This window comes from Erythrolamprus reginae, chromosome 10 (genome assembly GCF_031021105.1).
Source record: "Erythrolamprus reginae isolate rEryReg1 chromosome 10, rEryReg1.hap1, whole genome shotgun sequence".
NCBI classification, from domain to species: domain Eukaryota; kingdom Metazoa; phylum Chordata; class Lepidosauria; order Squamata; family Dipsadidae; genus Erythrolamprus; species Erythrolamprus reginae.
The window spans coordinates 47,304,290-47,324,925 of record NC_091959.1 but is presented as its reverse complement, the minus strand read 5'-3'; the positions used below and the strand labels follow the sequence as shown (position 1 = coordinate 47,324,925).

The window sequence follows — 20,636 nt, the reverse complement described above, 5'->3', positions numbered from 1 at the left end:
GAAAACATTCTTTACAGAGAGAAACAATGAAAGAGCTTGCAAGGGAAGAGCTGGGAACATCGTTAGCAGCTAGTTAGGGCTGTAAACAATAGCTAAATTCAGAGTATAAGATGCACCCAAATTATCAGCCTCATTTAGGGAGGAAAAAGGTGAGTCTCATACACCGAAAAATACGGTAGTTTTATTCCACTTTCCAAGATATTCAGAAACCTTAGCACAGGGTTGGATTAGAAGACTGGAACACACCTCCAAGGTCCCTTCCAGCTTTCGTTCATCCTCAACTACAGCTGAATTTTGAAATGCCCTCCACACAGCGCATCAGCTGAAGACCCTCGTAATGACCCCGACGGTTCATTAATTCTCCATCTCCAACCGAGACCCCTTCCACTGCACCCGTGGGCGTCCGCTCTTCCTCTCCGCCCCCTTCCACCACCCCCTCCCGAAGACCCTCCGCCACGCCACCAACAACGGACACACAAACAAGCTCAGCCAGGATTAGCAAAATAAAAGAGTTTGTTGGGATTTTAGTCGACGAGTCGATCGAGAAAACAAAGACCGAATATCGGAAAGGCAGACAAGAGTATGCGGTGGGGGGTGTCTTTCTCCTTCGGCTGCTCTTCCTCCCCCCCCCCCATTGTGGCACCCACGTGGGAGGGGGCCCAAGATGCCCCACCCCACCCCTGGAAAATAAGAATTTATCACAACCGTGCGAAGTGACAGGTTAGGGAAGGCTTTTACTGTTAAGAGCCGATACACAACACCGCGGCGGGGCCGATTGTGAGCTGGCGGTTTCCGTCAGGGCTTACGGAGGGCCGCGCGTTTTGGGGGGGTGTCCCTCGGCACGCCCCGCGTGAAAGGAAGGCGCATCGGAAGCAAGCAATTCAGGCAGACACACCTGAGTTTGGCTACAGCGTTTCATTAGGTAGATAACTCTGCAATAGGAACAGGTGAGGAAGAAGAAGTGACTCTAGTTCTGGAAAGGTTTTTGGCATGCACGCGGAGGGAGGGGGGGCGGCGCTCGGAAGAGGGAGGGAGGGGGTTTTTCTTTTCTTTTTGCAGCCCGACCCTCTGCTGACCGCCAAGAGTCCCCCCCCTCCAAGCGCCCCCGGGGTTCAAACAGTCCGATCCGTCCCCGAATGCTTGCGAACCATTTTGCTTCCGTTCACCTGGTCCACGGCCAGCGTCTCCACCTCGGGCGGCTGGGGCTGGGCGGGAGGGACGTGGTGGTGGTGGATCCGGTGGGCCACCCCCACGTGGCTCTTGTGCTGCCTCTCGCGGGCTGGGCTGTGGGGCTCGGACGAAGTGCGCTCGGACGGGATGGGCGGGATGACTAAAGGCCTCTCTTTCAGAAGGTGCAGCTCGGCCGATTCCCGGGCCAGCAAGAAGGGCGTGGGGTCAGGCATGGCATCCAGCGGCTCCCGCAACAGCAGCTTGCGGCTCTCCGAGCCCAGTCGGTAGGCCTCCTCGAACTCGGGGTTCAGCGGCGTGGACAGGCTCTTCTTCATCCGGCGCCGCGGAGTTTCCGGGAGCTTATCTTTGGGAGGAGCGGGCTTGTAGCCGGACAGCACGGGGCTCCCCGACGGAGAGCTATCCGACGTCCCGCTGGAGCTCATGAGTTTTTTCTTGGTGGCGTGGAGCTGGGAGGTCAGGTAGGCGATGGTGCTGGCCCGTTGCTCCAGCTCGCTGGAGAGCATGTTCAGTTTGTGGCTCTTCATCTTGAGCTCCTCCAAGTACTTCTTCTCCCGCTCCTTGATGGTATTCTCCAGCACCGCGATCATGGCGTTCTTCTGCTCGAGCTCCTTCAGCAGTTCGTTGTTCTCCGTCTCCTTCGCTTTGAGCTGGGCCTCCAGCTCCTCGCACGTCCTCCTGAGCTCCTCGCTCCTCGAAATCCCATTTTCTGGAAGAGGGAGGAGAGAGAGAAAGAGAGAACGGGATTTTATTTCGAAAAGAAATTCGAGGCGGGACCGACGTTCCACGAAGCGAGCTGAGAGACGAAGTTAAGAAGCACAGCTATTTATTTATTTATTGGATTTACAGCGATCCCTCGTATGTATGTGCTGTCTGGTTTTAATGTGATAGGGTTTTCGTTATTTCTTTTAATATTAGATTTGTGCCACTATAATATTGTTTTTATCATTGTTGTGAGCCGCCCCGAGTCTTCAGAGAGGGGCGGCATACAAATCTAATAAATTATTATTATTATTATTATTATTATTATTTTCGCGGGGGATGCGTTCCAAGACCACCCGTGAAAAATGAATTTCCGTGAAGTAGAGGAAAGATATTTTTTTATGTATTTAACGAGTGTTTGGACTTTTAAAACCCACCCTTTGCATTAAACAGTCATTCTATAATGTTTCTCAGCTGGAACTACATGGGATATCCCGCCAGTTTCTTTCATAGAGAACATTTGGACTGTAGAAGAATTTTATGGATTTTTAATGGATTTATAATTTTTAATGGATTTAAGCTCCCTTTGAAAACCCGTGAAGTAGCGAATTCGCAAAAGATGAACCGTGAAGTAATAATAATAACAATAATAATAATAATTTATTAGATTTGTATGCCGCCCCTCTCCGAAGACTCAGGGCGGCTCACAACAATGATAAAAACAATATTATAGTAGTGCGGGATTACTGTATATGCCACCCCTCTCTGAGGACTATATATAAGAGATATTGAGATATTCCTTTACCCCCAGGCCTATACAATTTATGCATGGTATGTTTGTGTGTATGTTTGATTTTTAATAAGGGTTTTTAGTTATTTTAAATATTAGATTTGTCATATGCTGTTTTATTATTGTTGTTGGCTGCCCCGAGTCTATAGAGAGGGGTGGCATACAAATCTAATAAATAAATAAATAAATGGATGGATGGATAGATAGATGGGTGGATGGATGGATAGATAGATAGATAGATAGATAGATAGATAGATAGATAGAGAAGATAGAGTAGATAGATAGATAGATAGATAGATAGATAGATAGATAGATAGATAGATAGATAGATAGATAGATAAATTTCCCCGCGTTGGTCACTGGGAAAATAATCATTGCAGGAGAACGAATGGCCCGTCTCCTGGCATTCCCTGTAAAACACAGCCCAAGATTGACCGCAAAGAAATGCAATTTTTTCAGGGTGGTTTGTATTGCACCCACGAAGCCCAGCCACACGGCGTGGGAGGAACCCACCCCTGAAGGAAGGTGTACCACAAATACATTCCAGATGCCTCACCTGTCAAGTCTGAACTTTTGAGAGTCAACTCGTAGGTCAGATCTGAAAAACAGACAAGAGCGGAGATATATTGTTGAAAGTCTCGTCTGAATTCCCCTGGGGAAACTGGGCAAGTCATAAAACGAAACCCAGAGAACATTTCACGGGCCTGTCCGGAAAACAGACACCACCTTATGACCAGCGACTTGCAGAGTGACCAATTTTTCACACTGGGGAAACCTATTTTATCCACTTCTCTGGCCATGCTATCAGCGGGCATCGGGACACATCAGCCAAGAGAATTTTAAAATAAGGTGTCATCCGCCCAGTGGGTTATCTTGCAGGATGGATGGACTTCAACTCCCAGAATTCCCCAGCCAGCAAAGACAGGCAGTCCTCGACTTAACAACGGTTCATTTTAGTGACCAAAGTTAACAACGGCACCGAAAAAGGTGACTTTAAGACCATTTTTCACAGTTATGACCTTTGCAGCCTCCCCGTGATCAAAATTCAGGCGGTAGGCAACCGACTCGGTCTATGACGGTGTCCTGGGGGGGGGGTTTGTCATGAAAGCCCCCCCAAAAAAAGCAAAGTCAAGGGGCAAGCCAGGTTCGCTTAACAACCGGGTCACTAACCTCTATCAACTGCGGTGACCGGCTTAACGACGGCAGCCAGAAAGGTTGTAACACGGGGCAAAGCTCATTCGAACCAACATCCCACTTAGTAACGGCAACAGTAATGGGCTGCTGGTTACGCGGATCGGTACATAGCTTCAGTTGGAAAAATGGCAGCTGCGCGTCCCCAATGCGTGCATGCCCCCCCCTGCACGAGGTTTGGCTTCTGCGTATACGCACCAAGTGAAATCTCACGCAAGGGCGCGAGTGGAATGTTGGCGATTTTCGGTGATTCCGCGAATGCGTGGAAGCAAAAATAATCGAAATCTTGCTCATGCGTCTGTCCTCACCTAAATTTTTGCTTTCTGCGCGTACACGGAAGCCAAATCTCATGTCAATTTGGGCGCCCACGTTCCCGCTGGACACCCACGCCTGCCTCGGAGGGCGCATCAGTAGCGCCGAAGACGAGCCCTTCCCTGAACGGCAACGCTGGGCTCAATGGTGGACATAAATCAAGGACTGCTCTGGTCAAGCGCCTCCAAAAACCCTCTTCTCAAGGCTTTGATTTTCAAAACTAGTAAATCTTTATTTCTCTTCTTACACTGGGAGAAATCGTCGCCGGTTGCAAGGCTGCTCTGCGAAGGCCCATTTCCAAATCTAACGAGCTGAGTTAGCAAAGCTATAAATCATTTCTAATGAGCAGAGCACAGCTTCCTTGCTAGCGTCTCATCTCTGAGTCATATTAAATTTACATTTGCCCAGTTTATCATAATATATCCAAAGCTTACTTCTCGGAGGCGAGGAATGACGCCGTATTCCAACACGCAGTTTGAACCAAAGTGGCGTCTATTCCGATACAATTCAGGATATGACGCAGTGGTTGATTTACACAATTCTAAACTTGCAGATTCAAAACATCTCCTCCCTTCTTTTTGCAAATCTCCTAAATCTCGGATCCACCCAGGGACTGTCAGCTACCCGTCCCCCCAAATTCTCTGAAAATGAATTGCTTCCCATGCTAACGTCTAACTCATTTTCACCTATGGCCTCATCTCCACTGCTCTCCGACAACTCTCTTAAATCAGGGTACAGTGATACCTCGTCTTACAAACGCCTCGTCATACAAACTTTTCGAGATACAAACCCGAGGTTTAAGATTTTTTTGCCTCTTCTTACAAACTATTTTCACCTTACAAACCCACTGCCGCCGCTGGGATGGCCCACCTCCGGACTTCCATTGCCAGCGAAGCGCCCGTTTTTGCAGTGCTGGGATTCCCCGGAGGCTCCCCTCCATGGGAAACCCCACCTCCGGACTTCCGTTGCCAGTGAAGTGCTCATTTTTGCGATGCTGAGATTCCCCTGTTGGGATTCCCCTGCAGCATCACAAAAACACAGAAGTCCAGAGGTGGGGTTTCCTATGGAGGGGGGCCTCAGGGGAATCCCAGCAGTGCAAAAACGGGCGCTTCGCCTGGCAAAAGGGGAGAATTTTGGGCTTGCACGCATTAATCGATTTTCCATTGATTCCTATGGGAAACATTGTTTCGTCTTACAAACTTTTCACCTTAAGAACCTCGTCACGGAACCAATTAAGTTTGTAAGACAAGGTATCACTGTACATTAAAGCTTCTGTCTCTTCGTCCTCCTCCGAATCGGACACTTAGATTAGATTTATTGGATTTATATGCCGCCCCTCTCCGCAAACTCGCAAACTTCCTGAGGCGTACAGGGAATACTCACAGCAAGGACCATTGAGGAGCCCCTGTTCCTCTGCCTTTCCCCCCCTCCCTCCCCGGTACCTGTGCAGTGTTGCTGCAGGCGGCGGATTTCAGTGTGCAGCCCCTTGAGGGTATCCGCGTGCTGCCTCTGGAGGAACAGCAAATTCTTCTGGGCGCTCTGCAGCTGGTTCTCCAGGTTCGATGCGGCCATCCTGGCATCCAGTAAATCTGGAGGGAGGGAAGCAAAGGGAAGGAAGGAGAGAAGGGAAGAGAGGGAGGGAGGAGAGGGAGGGAGGAAGGAGCGCACCTTTAGACGGCACAGAAGTTCTCGCTGGGCAAAGAGAAAAAAAAGGAGGAGGAGGAGGAAGAAGAAGCGATCGGAACCGAGCTTCCGCAGGGCGGTGGGGGGGGGGGAGAGACAACTGGCGCCACCCTACGAAAAGGCTCGAGAGGTCCGCATCGGCCGCCTGCCGGGGTCCGCGGAGAGCCCGAAAGTTGGAAATGGGGAAGGGCCCTTCCCTTATTTTACCATCATCCAAGTCAACGATGGCTTCGGCCTGACAGGTATTTTCAGTTGGAGCTCGCCACCTGTAGAACTCTCCGCCTGCTTGCGGAGAACTGTGTGGTCATAATGGGTGGGAGGGAGGGAGGGAGGGGGAAGATGCCTCCGGTGGGTGGTGGTGGTGGGGGCTCTTCAGTTGGATTCCCTTCTTTATGGAATTGGCACCAGAGGGAGACTTTCTTGTGGGGTTGGAAGAAGGAAATACCAGAGCCCTTGGGATTCCCTTCCAGAAGAGGTCGTGACAGCTGTCAGCCTGGAGAGCTTCAAGGCAGGATTAGACAGATTCATGGATGCCAAGGGTATCATGGGTGGTGATGGAAAGGGGTGTCCATGTGCCGCCTCTATGTGGGTTGAGGCAGGCAGGGTTCCCTTGGGCACCACTTGTTGGGGGTCAAGGGAAAGGGAGGGTCTTGCCTTCTCTTTCTGCTCAAGATCCCCATGGACAATTGGTGGGCCACTGGGGGACACAGAATGTTGGACTCGATGGGCTTTGGCCCCATTCAGCAGGGCTCTTCTTAGGTTCTTATGTTACTTCCTTCCTTCCCTTCCTCCCTATTTTTCATTCCTTCTTTCCTATTTTTCCTTCCTTCCCTTCTTCCTGACTCAAGGTTGACTCAGCCTTCCGTCCTTCTGAGGTGGGTAAAATGAGGATCCACATTGTTGGGGTCAATACGCCTACTCTCTGTAAACTGCTTAGAGAGGGCTGTAAAGCACTGTGAAGCGGTATATATTGTATTTTTGGAGTATAAGATGCTCCCAGGCTGAAAATTCAGGTTCATCTTATACTCTGAATGCAGCTTTTTTTTAAAGCTTTTCCCCCCAGCCCTAACTAGGTGCTAACAATCTTCCCAGCTCTTACCTTGCAGGTTCTTTCATTGTTACTCCCTGAGAAGAATGTTTACCAAGCCCTAAGTCTTTGCAGTTTTTTTTAAATTACTCTAACTTACTACAAGTAAGTTTCTTTCCAACCCTAACCAGGTGCTAACCATGTTCCCAGCTCTTACCTTCTTGCAAGCTCTTTCATTATTACTCTCTGCAAAGAATGTTTTCCAAGCCCTAGGTCCTTGTAGTTTATTTCATTGCTCTACTTGCTCCAAATGTCTTTTTCGAGCTCTAACTAGATGCTAACGATGTTCCCAGTTCTTTTCTCAATAAATTTTATTAGTTTTCATAAAATAGACAATACTGACAAACATAACATTAAACATAAACATGGGGTTGTATCTTCCCCGCTTATTCAAAAAGTAAAAATTTCAATACAGAAAAAAGAATACTTAAAAAAATACTTAAAATCAACTTATTAATATGAATGAAAAGAAGAAATTTGTTTGACTTTTTATAATAGGTCTTAATATATAAACTAATTCTAACATAATTCTAAAGTCTTATCCCTACTAATTCTAATATAACACTTAAATCATATCTCTACTAATACAATTCTCTTATTTATTTATTTATTTATTTATTTGTCTTAGCTTTTTATTCATTTCTTCTTGTTTATCCATATACAGTATACACTTTGTTCCATATCTCATAAAATTCTGTTTCTTCTTGAACTTTTAACCGTCTTGTCATCATATCCATTTCAGCGCAGTCTAATATTTTTTTTAACAACTTCCTCTTCTTTGGGAATATTTTCCCCTTTCCAATTTTGCGCATATATTGTCCTGGCCGCGGTCAAAATGTGGATAACGATGTTCCCAGTTCTTACTGGCTTGCAAATCCTTTCATTGTTACTCTCTCCAAATAAGGTTTTTTTAAAGCCCTAACCAGGGGACAATGTACTGAAACTGACCAGACTAAGATGCAGATTCTTTTCCCTATTTTCCTCCCCAAAAACTAAAGTCCCTCTTATACTCTGGTGCGTCTTATACAGTGATCCCCCGAGTTTCGCGATCTCGATCTTTGCGAAACGCTATATCGTGATTTTTCCACCCGATGACGTCACTCTCTTCCTTTCTCATCTTTCTCTCTCTCTTTCTCTCTTTTGCTTCTTCCTCTCTCACACTCTCTTCCTCCCTCTCTCATCTGTTTCTTTCCTTCTCTCTCTTTCTCTATCTCTCCCCCTCTTGCTCTCGAGCGGCGGGCGGCACCCAGGGAAGGTTCCTTCGGCCGCCCACCAGCTGATCTGCTCGGCAGCGCAGTAGCAGCGAGGAGTCGAAGATGGGGTTTCCCCTTTGCGTGGGCAACGGGGAAACCCCATCTTCGGCTCCTCGCTGCTACTGTGCTGCCGAGCAGATCAGCTGGTGGGCGGCCGAAGGAACCTTCCCTGGGTCTTCAACTCCCAGAGCGGCGGACAAGCGGCGGCCGGACAAGCGGACAAGCGGCCGGACAAGCGGAAAAGCGGCAGACAAGCGGGCAGGCAGGCGGCTCCTCAGCTGCTGGGTCTTCCCAGGTGCGGAAGTAAAAACACCATCTGCGCATGCGCGGCCATGGAAAAAGGGGCGCGCATGCGCAGATGGTGTTTTTACTTCCGCACCACTACATCGCGAAAAATCGATGATCGCGAGGGGTCTTGGAACGGAACCCTCACGATAATCGGGGGATCACTGTACTCTGAAAAATACCGGTAAGTCTAAAGTCTCATCCCTCGTAGACATTTCTCGGTGACACAATCTGTCTGGAAGAAGCAGCCTCGTCTAAGGCCTTACTGAATATTCCCCTCTGCCCCCCCCCCAAAAAAAATAAAAATAAAAAATCAGGTGACAGCGTGGTGTGACTCGCCCCTACAGTGGCTCCATAGCTGGAGGGAAGAAGGGAATCTGCTTAATGCAAGTCATACGATCTCAATTGATTCTCGGCCGAAGTATAAAAGAGGTTCTTTGGCAGACCGACGACTTCATCCATTATCTCGGGCAAAAACGTTTCCAGGACATGCCGCTACCCAGCTCCCCTGCTCCTGCAAATAGTTAACTAATGAATCTTTGTAGGAATTTAATGTAGGTCGATGCTGACCTTTCTACTCCAGATCTCTCTCCCTCCGTTGAGGGCCAACTCGGAAGGTGTAGAAGAACACAAGGTTATTCATTCCCTGGGGTTTTAATTTTCTTTGCAAAAAGCAGGGAAGAGAAGCCATTAACATTGATTGCTCGGAGACCTGGACCAACTCTACAGAATGCTAAAGTCCAGCACCGGGCTGGAGGATATGCTTTTTGAAAAAATTTGGCTGCAGCAGGAGCCCCCCAAAAAGCTAACCACAATCTTTGTTGGCATCGACAGAGGCAACAGAATCAAAATCATGTATTAGTACCACTTTATAAAGCCTTTAGTAAGGCCACACCTGGATTACTGTGTGTTCTGTCGGGCTCTCTGGTAGAATCCTCCCGAAAATTCACAGGTACAAATTTCAGACACACACACGTTTGAAAATTCAAAACAATGTTCTTTATAATGAAAATTCCCTTAAACCAAGCCCTCTTTTGGTATAGCCAAGAGCCCTCGTCTCCAACCAAACTGGTAATTTGTACAAGTCCCTTATCAGTTCTGTGATACTTAGCTTGCAGCTGTGAGGCAATTCACAGTCCTCCTCCTTTCACAAAGTGAAACACACTTTGCTCTGGTTTAGTTTCCAAGCGGGGGAAAATCAGCACACAAAAGGTCAAAGTCAGTAAAGCAGTCACGAAACACAAGGATCAGATAATCCTCCACAATGGCCAAACCCACGGGCTGCTCTTTATAGCAGCCTCACTAATGACCACAGCCCCACCCAACCACAGGTGGCCTCATTTTCTTTGATAATAATCTCTCAGTTGTTGCTGCCTATGCATCGCTCTCCGCATGCGTGGCTGTATCATTAACTCTTGTTCCGAATCCAAGGAGGAGCTAGATAATTGATCTCCTTCTGAACTGTCTGCCCCACTCTCCTCCTCCCTGTCACTCATGTCTTCTTGGTCAGAGGAGACTTCATCAGCAGATTCCATCGGGGGGGGGGGCAAAACAGGCCTGCGGCATGTGGACGTCTCCCCCACATCCACAGTCCTTGGGGCAGGAGCAGGGGCAGAGCTAACCACAACACTGTGTGTTCAAACTGTCAAACTGCCCCAGGAGCTGCTGATCCAGTTCTACAGAGGAATCATTGAGTCTGTCATCTGTACCTCTATAACTGTCTGGTTCGGTTCTGCAACCCAACAAGACCGACACGGACTTCAGAGGAGAATCAGAACTGCAGAAAGCACAATGGCTGCCAACCTGCCTTCCATTGAGGACCGAGTCAAAAAGAGGGCGGTGAAAATATTTACTCACTCCTCACATCCTGGATATAAACTCTATCAATTCCTACCCTCAAAATGTCACTATAGAGCATCGCAAACCAAGACAGCTAAACACAAGAACAGTTTTCCCGCCCAAATGCCATCGCTCTGTTAAACAAATAATTCCCTCAACGCTGTCAAACTATTTACTAAGTCTGCGCTACTATTACTACTATTTTTTTCTCATCATTCCTATCACCCATCTCCTCCCACTTATGACTGTATGACTGTAACCTGTTGCTTGTATCCTTAACATTTTTATTAATATTGTTTCCTCATTGCTTATTTGACTCCTATGACCATCATTAAGTGTTGAACCTCATGATTCTTGGCAAATGTTTCTTTCTCTTCTATGTACGCTGGGAGCATCTGCACCAAAGACAAATTCCTTCTGTGTCCGATTACACTTGGCCAATAAAATAATTCTAATTCTAATACTATTCTAATTCTATTCTAAATTAAAATAATTCTAATTCTAATACTATTCTAACTCTATTCTACATTAAAATAATTCTAATTCTAATACTATTCTAACTCTATTCTACATTAAAATAATTCTAATTCTAATACTATTCTAATTCTATTCTACATTAAAATAATTCTAATTCTAATACTATTCTAATTCTATTCTAAATTAAAATAATTCTAATTCTAATACTATTCTAACTCTATTCTAAATTAAAATAATTCTAATTCTAATACTATTCTAATTCTATTCTACATTAAAATAATTCTAATTCTAATACTATTCTAATTCTATTCTAAATTAAAATAATTCTAATTCTAATACTATTCTAACTCTATTCTACATTAAAATAATTCTAATTCTAATACTATTCTAACTCTATTCTACATTAAAATAATTCTAATTCTAATACTATTCTAACTCTATTCTACATTAAAATAATTCTAATTCTAATACTATTCTAACTCTATTCTACATTAAAATAATTCTAATTCTAATACTATTCTAACTATTCTACATTAAAATAATTCTAATTCTAATACTATTCTAATTCTATTCTAAATTAAAATAATTCTAATTCTAATACTATTCTAATTCTATTCTAAATTAAAATAATTCTAATTCTAATACTATTCTAACTCTATTCTACATTAAAATAATTCTAATTCTAATACTATTCTAATTCTATTCTACATTAAAATAATTCTAATTCTAATACTATTCTAATTCTATTCTACATTAAAATAATTCTAATTCTAATACTATTCTAATTCTATTCTACATTAAAATAATTCTAATTCTAATACTATTCTAATTCTATTCTACATTAAAATAATTCTAATTCTAATACTATTCTAATTCTATTCTACATTAAAATAATTCTAATTCTAATACTATTCTAATTCTATTCTACATTAAAATAATTCTAATTCTAATTCTATTCTAATTCTATTCTACATTAAAATAATTCTAATTCTAATACTATTCTAATTCTATTCTACATTAAAATAATTCTAATTCTAATTCTATTCTAATTCTATTCTACATTAAAATAATTCTAATTCTAATACTATTCTAATTCTATTCTAAATTAAAATACCGTAATTCTAATTCTAATACTATTCTAATTCTATTCTAATTCACTTATCAAAAAATAAAGGTTGAAATTTTGGGGAAAGTGCAGAGAACAGCAACAAAGAGACAGAAACATGAAAAGAAGGACTAGGAGGGACATTCCAGTATTTGAGGGGCTGCCACAAAGAGGGAGTCAATTTATTTTGCAAAGCACCAAAAGGCAGCATAAGAAGCAATGGGTGGAAACTAATCAAAGAGAGAAGCAACCTAGAAGAACTAAGGAGAAACTTCCTAACAAGGTGAAGACAATTAACTTGGCTTCATTCAGAAGTTATCAAGGTTCCATGTAGCATCCAAACTAAATCAGAGTCTGGGTCAAAGAACATTTCTCAAAGTTCCAACTTATCGCCGGAGCTATCTTGGCACCTACACTGGGAAACCTGAATCCAAGTTTCCCACCCTGTTGGAAGTTCACATCCCTTGTCCTCCCCGCCCACAAACTTGTCACGTGGCCTGCTCAGTGTGGCAAGACCTCCTTCTGCTTCCGCCCAGGTTGCTGAGCATAGGATGGCCTTGAACCCCTCGAAAGGAGGCTTTTGTGGCTGCATCTGAAAATCATCCCCTCCCAGGTTCCCATCAACATAAGGCCTTCTAGAGATAGCGTGGCAAACCATGGATTTCTCACCAACCTTTGTACCGGGCTTGACAGCGAAGGAGAAACTGGACGGTCACTTGTCTCAAATTGTATAGGGTCTCTTGCTTGAACAGAGGGTGGGGCTAGAAGACCTCCAAGGTCCCTTACAACTGCGGCCTGAATTGAATTGTACTCAAAATTTATCTATCTATCTATCTATCTATCTATCTATCTATCTATCTATCTATCTATCTATCTATCTATCTATCTATCTATCTATTTATTGGATTTGTGTGCCGCCCCTCTCCACAGACTCGGGGCGGCTAACAACAGTGACAAAAAACAGCATGTATCAATCCAATACTAAACAACTAAAAAAAACCACCTTATTATAAAACCAAACATACATGCAAACATAGTATGCGTAAATTGTAAAGGCCCAGGGGGAAAGAATATCTCAGTTCCCCCATGCCTGACGGCAGAGGTGGGTTTCAAGGAGCTTACGAAAGGCATGGAGGGTGGGGGCAATTCTAATCTCTGGGGGGAGTTGGTTCCAAAGGGCCGGGGCCACCACAGAGAAGGCTCTTCCCCTGGTTCTCAATCGTGGCAACTTGAACCGGAATGGCCCCAAGTGTTGAGAGACACTGATCAAGGGACTCTACCCTCCAGCGTGGAAAACATCGCTGGGGTTGTTTTGCTCCGCCATCTAATCACCGCCATTATCTGTCCCTGTCTAATTAGCTCAATTGCTTCAAGGATGAAGAACAATCTCAGTTGCAAGAGTCACCAACTAAAGGACTCACAAACTTTGCACCCGGAAGGGAGAAAACACACAAGAACAAGGGTTGAAGCCTGCAAGAGCACAGCCTTCTGTTTCGGGATGATTCAGGGTGACATAATAGCAGTGGTCCAATACTTGAAGGCTGACCCAACAAAGGGGGGAGGGAACTCACTCATCAGAGCAACAGGAGGCAAGACAAGAAATAATGGATGGAAATTAACCAAGGAGAGAAGCAACCTAGAACGAAGGAGAAATTCCCTGACGGTGAAGAACAATTAGTTGCAAGTTCTCCATCATTGCAGGCTTTGAACTGGAGGAACCGGACAGCCATTTATGAGAAATGGCATCGGTCTTCTGCACAAGAGCAGGGGGTTGGACTACATGACCTCCAAGGGCCTTTCCAACTCTGGATACTGAATTGTGCAGGTCCAGAGAAATGGACAAACTCGGTAACCAAAGTTTGAAGTCGTCAGACAAATGGAGATGGCCAGCATCCAGGTAGACACACACACACACAATACTGAGGAGCTGCGACTTTCCAAAGCTGTAATAAATGATTCTGAGGCCGACCCTCCCTCTCTCTTTCTTTCTCTCTCTCCCTCCTTTCTCTTTCTCTCCTTTTCTCTCTTTTCCCCCTCGCTCTCTTACTCTTTCTTTCTCTCTCTGTCTCTCTTTCCATTCTCTCTTTCTCTTCTTTTCTCTTTTCCCTCTCTCTTACTCTCTCTCTTTTCTCTCCCTCTCTCTTTCTCCTTTTTTCTCTCTCTCTCTTACTCTCTCTCTTTTCTCTCCCTCTCTCTTTCTCCTCTTTTCTCTCTCTCTCTTACTCTTTCTCTCTTTTCTCCCTCTCTCTTTCTCCTCTTTTTTCTCTCTCTCTCTCTCTTACTCTCTTTCTGTCTCTCTTTTCTGTCTCTTTCTCTCCCCCCCTCTTTCTCTCCTTTTCTCTCTTTTCCATCTCTCTCTCTTACTCTCTCTCTTTTCTCTCCCTCTCTCTTTCTCCTCTTTTCTCTCTCTCTCTCTATTACTCTCTTCCTGTCTCTCTTTTCTGTCTCTTTCTCTCCCCCCTCTCTTTCTTTCTCTCCTTTTCTCTCTTTTCCATCTCTCTCTCTTACTCTTTCTCTTTTCTTTCCCTCTCTCTCCTCTTTTCTCTCTCTTCATTTCTCTCTCCCTCTTTCCTTTCTCTCTTTCTCTTTTCTCTCTCTTCATTTCTCTCTTTCTCTCTCTCCTTTTCACTCTCTTTCTCACACACACTCTCTCTCTCTCTCCCTCTTCTTTTTTCCCCTTTTGAATGCAAAGGCTTGTTCCATCACACCCGCTTCCTCTTCTCCCATCCTAATTTTCCAGACAGGCTGCTCTGGTTCCCTTCCAACTACGACCTGCAGATGTCTGGGGCCTTTAATGTCTCTGCAGAGTTATTTTTAGCAAACGCCCCCCCCCCAACGTGGCAGTGATGGAGCAGGAAAGGGAGAACAATTAAGAGGACATCGCTCACGCACACGACAAAAAGGATGCACTAACCTCGCCTGCTTCCCCCCCCCCCCCAAACACTTTCTGGAAAGACCTACCAGCCCTACTACCCATCTCAGTGGGCCACGAATCCCCAGCTGCCACCTCCCAAAATGGTGGCGTGGCCACTTGCCACCAACTTATAGCATAGTGCAGGCAAGATTTTGGCAACAAAGTGGGCTGTTTTGCAAAATCATCCTTTGGTCCATTCCATTTTATTTACCTGTCCTTCCACCACGAAAAAACCTCAACGGTGGGTAGCAAAACCTTCCCTTGGAAAGCGTACATGTTTAAAAATCACCTTGTCAATCAAAAAAGAGTAAAAAAACAAGAGTTATCCCACCCGTTCCAGCTTTAGGAGAGAGACGTTGCAAACCAAACTGGCCAAACGCTCCTTTTTCAGGGTCCCTAATGATCACGATATACAAACAAATCAACAAGTCCAGTTAAGCACGAACAGGGAAGGGCCCGAGAGTTTAGACCTCCTAATTTAGTTATTTATTTTATTTATTAATTAGATTTGTACGCTGCTCTTCTCCGAGAACTCGGGGCGGCTCACAGCATGTCATATGATAATACAACGTGAAGGCAAATCTGATTAAATTTAAAATTACAGTCCAAAAAAATCCAATATTTAACAAAACAATCATACCAGTTCAATCATACAACATATAGTATCTCGTTTCGTTGGCCAGGGGGCAGAGATCTAGCTGCCCCAAGCCTGGCAACATAGGGGAGTCTTAAGACTCTTAGGGAAGGTGAGGAGGGTGGGGGCAGTGGGAATCTCTAGGGGGAGCTGATTCCCCAGGGCTGGGGCCCCCACTGAGAAGGCCCTTCCTCTGCCCCACCAAGCGAAATTGTCTAGTGGACGGGACCTGGAGAAGGCCGACTCTGTGGGACCTAACCTGTCGCTGGGACTCCTGCGGCAGGAGCCGGTCCGATAAGTAATGTCTCTGATGTTTGTGTAAAGACTGCCACACCCCGCCCTGATCTTCACAACAATCACCCAACCAAGCTGGAGAACTCAAATCATAACAAGCCTGTGATAGCAAACGGGCGGATGGAAATAGACCATAGTGCACAACAGCTTTCCGGAGTCGACTCTTGGAAAGCCGAAATACGATGCTTAGCAAAACCCACTTGCAAAATAATAATAATTTTTTTTTTGACTGTGCATAAAAACCTAGAAGATTGATGGCAAAAAAAGACCTCCTGGTCCATCTAGTCTGCCCTTATATTCCTGTATTTTATCTTAGGATGGATCTATGTTTATCCCAGGCATGTTTAAATTCAGTTCCTGTGGATTGGCCAACCACATCTGCTGGTAGTTTGTTCCAAGCATCTACTCCTCTTTCAGTAAAATAATATTTTCTCAGGTTGCCTCTGACACTTCCCCCAACTCACCTCAGAGTGTGCCCCCTTGTTCTTGTGCTCACTTTCCTATTAAAAACACTTCCCTCCTTACAATGGATATATGTTTATCCCAGGCATGTTTAAATTCAGTTACTGTGGATTTACCAACCACGTCTGCTGGAAGTTTGTTCCAAGGATCTACTACTCTTTCAGTGAAAAAATATTTTCTCACGTTGCTTCTGATCTTTCCCCCAACTAACTTCAGATTGTGTCCCCTTCTGAATCTTATTTAACCCTTTAACGTATTTAAATGTTTCGATCACGTCCCCCCCATTTCCCTTCTGTCCTCCAGATGGAGTTCTGGAAGTCTTTCCTGATAAGTTTTATACTTAAGACCTTCCACCATTTTTGTAGCCCGTCTTTGGACCCGTTCAGTTTTATGCATTGCAGTAAAAGACCAAACCTCTCTTCAAACCCGAGGACGAGAGCAAAGTTTTGCCTCCAGCACTTACAAGACCTTAAGACTCTCTTCCAATTTATCCAATCCAAAACACACGTTTAAAATACACCATCTTGGGCGTTTCATGTCTGGGCAGTTCCCTGCTGCCATTCACAAGCCTTGTGCTTCGAATGCCGATGGGCGTTGTAATTTACTCCCTGAAATATTACTTGCTTCACCCAAACAAGCGGTGGACACACCATCTGGCTCAATCCAATGTTGTAAAATCAGCTTTAGAGGTGGCACAAAGTTCACCGCCGTTACCAAGGCTCGGAGACACGCTTACTTCCACGCCCGAAGGCCACATTTCTGCAAGAAACGTCGGCTTCTTTTAACCCCATCTCCTAACTTTCGGGAAGTTTGCAATTTTCGCCCTTTTCTCTTCCTCTAGAGAAAAATCTGAGTGATTTATTCTCCCTGCGGTGCAGTTTTCCCTCCTTTATCATCTCACAAAAGAGCAGCCTCTGGTTTCAGCCACCCAGAATCACAACTACCACTCAGGCCCTTTGTAAACCACGATATATTCAAGTCCAGTCTCTGGACCGGCTAAAAAAGTAACAGGCTTTGAGAAGAGAAAGGTTTCGAAACGTAGAACGTGCCCATGCCGGGAGATGATTCATAAAAACTTCCAGACTGAACAGAGAATTAATATTTCATGTTTTTATAGGCACCCCCTTAATTTTACGCAGGCAGCCCCTCCCTCGAGGCACACGATTCTTCAACAGTCATCAAGACTCCCCAAAACTTCAATTCAAAAGTTCAATTCTCTGAGTTAAAAACCTTACAATTTGGATGTCAAGAGACCGATCCGATCCTTTGTGCTTAAAAAAAAAAGACACCCCCCCCAAAACCCCCCTAAAAAGTAGCCGGTTGACAAACTCACCCCCTTATACCGGCATGCTGAACAATCCCTGCACCCGAGGGATTTAAACTGCCCCCCAAGAGGAACCCCCCAGGAGGGGAACCAGCGCAGTCCATTCAGCACCACCGACTGCAGTGGGTTTTACCCCCGGAGCGAAATCTTGCTGCGTAAGAAGCGAGGAAGGGAAACTGTTTTCGTTTGCACACGTATCACACACACACACACACACACACACATAGTTGCCCCCAACAAAAAACATGGCTTCCCCTCCCCACCTAGTTTAAAGTCATCAGACAAATGGAGGTGGCCAGCATCCAGATACACACACACAAACACACACACACAATGCTGAGAAATCTCAATGTTCAAAAGCTGTAATAAATGAGTCTGAGGCAGACCCTCCTCTCTCTCTTCTTTTCTCTCTCTCTTTGTCTTGTTCTCTCTCTCTTTCTCTCTCCTTTTCTCTCCCTTTCTCTCTCCTTTTCTCTCCCTCTCTCTCACACACTCTTTCTCTCTTTTTTCTCTTTTCTCTCTCACTTCCTCTCTTCCTCTCTCCTTTTCTCTCCCACACTTTCTCTCTCTTTCTCTCTTCTTTTCTCTCTTTCTACTTTTCTCTCTCTCTCAATCTTTCTTTCTCTCTCTCCTTTTCTCTCTCACTTTCTCTCTTCTTTTCTCTCCCACACACTCTTTCTCTCTTCTTTTCTCTCTTTCTACTTTTCTGTCTCTCTCTCTTTCTTTCTCTCTGTCACTTTCTCTCTTCTTTTCTCTCTCACACACTCTTCTCTCTCTCCCTCTCTTTCTTTCTCTCTCTCTTTCTCTCTTTCATTGCAGGTGGGGGTAAAAAACTGGCTTCCCCCCAACCTGCAATGCAGGCAAGGAAGTTAAGGACCCACCCTTGAACTTTCCAAAGCCCCCGCCTCGCCTTTTTCCTGAAATCACCCTTTTCCAGCCCATCGCGAAAGGCACTCGACGACCCCACCCCACTCCCTGCGCAGTTCACGCCTTCTCCATGCAACGGTTAGCAAAAGCGAGGAGAGACCCTCCCATCCCGGGCGATGTCCCACCTTTGGCTGGAGGAGCATGGAGGAGGCGATCAGACAGCCAGACAGCTAGCTAGCTTGTGAGCTGAAGGGGAAGGGGGGGGGAGAGACAAGAGGGAGGGGGCGCCATGCCAGCCAGAAGACAGACTTGGTCCGGTCGCTCTCTTTTCCAGGAGGGTGAAGGGAAAAAAAGGCAGGCGGGCCTGCGCGCAGGAGACTGGAGCATCGCGCCACCCTGCCACAACCTTCCCCCCTTGCATTGTGGGCCCACGCCAAAAAGGAAAATATGTGTGTGTGTGTGTGTTAAGGGGAGGGGTCCTCCTCGCCTCCCCACCCTTTGGGAACCTTTCCTTTCTCTTAAAGAGAACACCAAGTTGATTCTTCCGATCGAAGGGTGGGGAAAAGATTAAAAATAAAACAGCAGCAAAGAAGAGAATTAAAATTCAGGTTTTGAAGCCAGAGGGAAACCTGGAGGGTGACATTAGATTAATACAGGGGAGTCCTCGACTTATAAAATAAAGATAAAGCAGCAGATACCTAAGACTGATAGATATGCGTGGATGGGATGATTAAATAGGATGATTGGATGGATGGATACATAGAAATAGAATGATACATGATGGGTATGGAAGAATGGTTGGATGGATGATAGACAGATAGATGATGGATAGATAGAATGATTATTGGATGGATGGATAGATAGGATGATCAGATAGATAGACACAAATATAAAGAGATAGATATAGATAGATATAGATAGATGGTTGGATGGATAGATAGATGAATAGGTAGGTAGATAGGTAGACAGACAGACAGACAGATAGATAGACAGACAGACAAATAGAGAAAGATGATGGATGGATAGGATGATAGGTAGGTAGGTAAGAAGATAGATAGATAGATAGATAGATAGATAGATAGATAGATAGATAGATAGATACATACAGGAAATAGGTAGATAGATAGACAGACAGACAGAAAGACAGACAGACAAATAGAGAGAGATAATGGATGGATAGGATGATAGGTAGGTAGGTAGGTAAGACAGACAGACAGATAGATACAGGAAATAGATAGATAGGTAGACAGACAGACAGACAGATTAGATAATGGATTGCATGGATAGATAAGATGATTAGATATAGAGATAGAAGACAGACAGACACAAATAGAGAGAGATGATGGATGGATGGAATGATAGGATGATAGGTAGGTAGGTAGGAAGATAGATAGATAGATAGATAGATAGATAGATAGATAGATAGATAGATGGATAGATGGATAGATATGACAGATGGATGATAGACAGACAGACAGACATAGATGATGGATAGATGATGGATGGATAGAATGATTAGATGGATGGATAAATGGATCGATACGTTGATGGAGATAGAGATAGAGCTCATTAAGTTCCTTAGAGAGTGGTGGACTCTCATCAATGGCCATTCCATGAGGGGAAAGCACCATGGAGAGGTCCTCCCTTAATTGGTGAGGGGTCCTCCAAGTGCAACTTTTTTGAGGAAAAACCATTCCCTTTACCATGGGGGGGGGTGTTCCTGAACTAGGGGAGGGGCTTCCTCTCATCCTTCCCAAAGGGGGGGAGGTCTCCCTCTTTGAGTGGGGAGGGGTCTCCCCTTGCAGGAAAACACGCCCCCTCCCTCTCTCCCCCCCCGTATTTCCACTCCCCCTCAGGAAAGTCTCCAAAGCTCCCCCCCGTCCCCTGCCCCCACTACCCCCGCGCGGTGCATGACGGGAAGGCACCTGGATACGTGAGGGGAGGGGGGAGGGGTTCGCATACTCACCCGCCGCCGCCGCCGCTGCTCCCCCCGCCCCGCTCCGGTCCTGCCGGGGGGAGGGAGTCCGAGGGGAGGGGGGGGGCGCGTGCGGCTCCCCAACGGGAGCGACGAGGAGGAGGGAGGGAGGGGAGGAGAGGAGGGGGGACGGGGTGACGTCGAGGGCAGGGGGGACTGCGCAGGCGCGGAGGCTCAGGTGCAGCCGCGGCGAAACAGCTGCCGCGTTGCCACGGCGACCGGCGGGGCGCTTTCCCCCCCTCCTGGCAGCGGTT

The 20,636-nt window shown here is 45.6% G+C and overlaps 1 protein-coding gene across 3 annotated transcripts; it reads right to left on the bottom strand.

Annotated features, from left to right (window-relative positions):
• Positions 1–717: 717 nt before the first annotated feature.
• CCDC92 (coiled-coil domain containing 92) lies at positions 718–20,531 on the bottom strand. Of its 3 annotated transcripts, none has more exons than XM_070763159.1 (4): positions 20,374–20,531; positions 5,626–5,772; positions 3,237–3,278; positions 718–1,897 (listed from the first exon to the last, which is right to left on the bottom strand). In XM_070763159.1, the coding sequence occupies exons 2-4, from the start codon at positions 5,753–5,755 to the stop codon at positions 1,113–1,115; spliced, it is 957 nt and encodes a 318-aa protein (XP_070619260.1). In that variant the 5' UTR covers positions 5,756–5,772; positions 20,374–20,531; the 3' UTR covers positions 718–1,112. The 3 variants fall into 3 exon arrangements, with proteins under 3 accessions (XP_070619260.1, XP_070619258.1, XP_070619257.1); XM_070763157.1 differs by lacking the exon at positions 20,374–20,531 and adding an exon at positions 18,593–18,615; XM_070763156.1 differs by lacking the exon at positions 20,374–20,531 and adding an exon at positions 17,550–17,602.
• Positions 20,532–20,636: the final 105 nt, after the last annotated feature.

Excerpts from the sequence above, each read along its gene's own strand:
- CCDC92 (XM_070763159.1), bottom strand. The coding sequence starts at position 5,755 with ATGGCCGCATCGAACCTGGAGAACCAGCTGCAGAGCGCCCAGAAGAAT. Across the intron at positions 3,279-5,625 it reads CCTGCAGCAACACTGCACAG|ATCTGACCTACGAGTTGACT; the intron begins GTACCGGGGAGG and ends TCTGTTTTTCAG. Across the intron at positions 1,898-3,236 it reads CAAAAGTTCAGACTTGACAG|AAAATGGGATTTCGAGGAGC; the intron begins GTGAGGCATCTG and ends TCCCTCTTCCAG.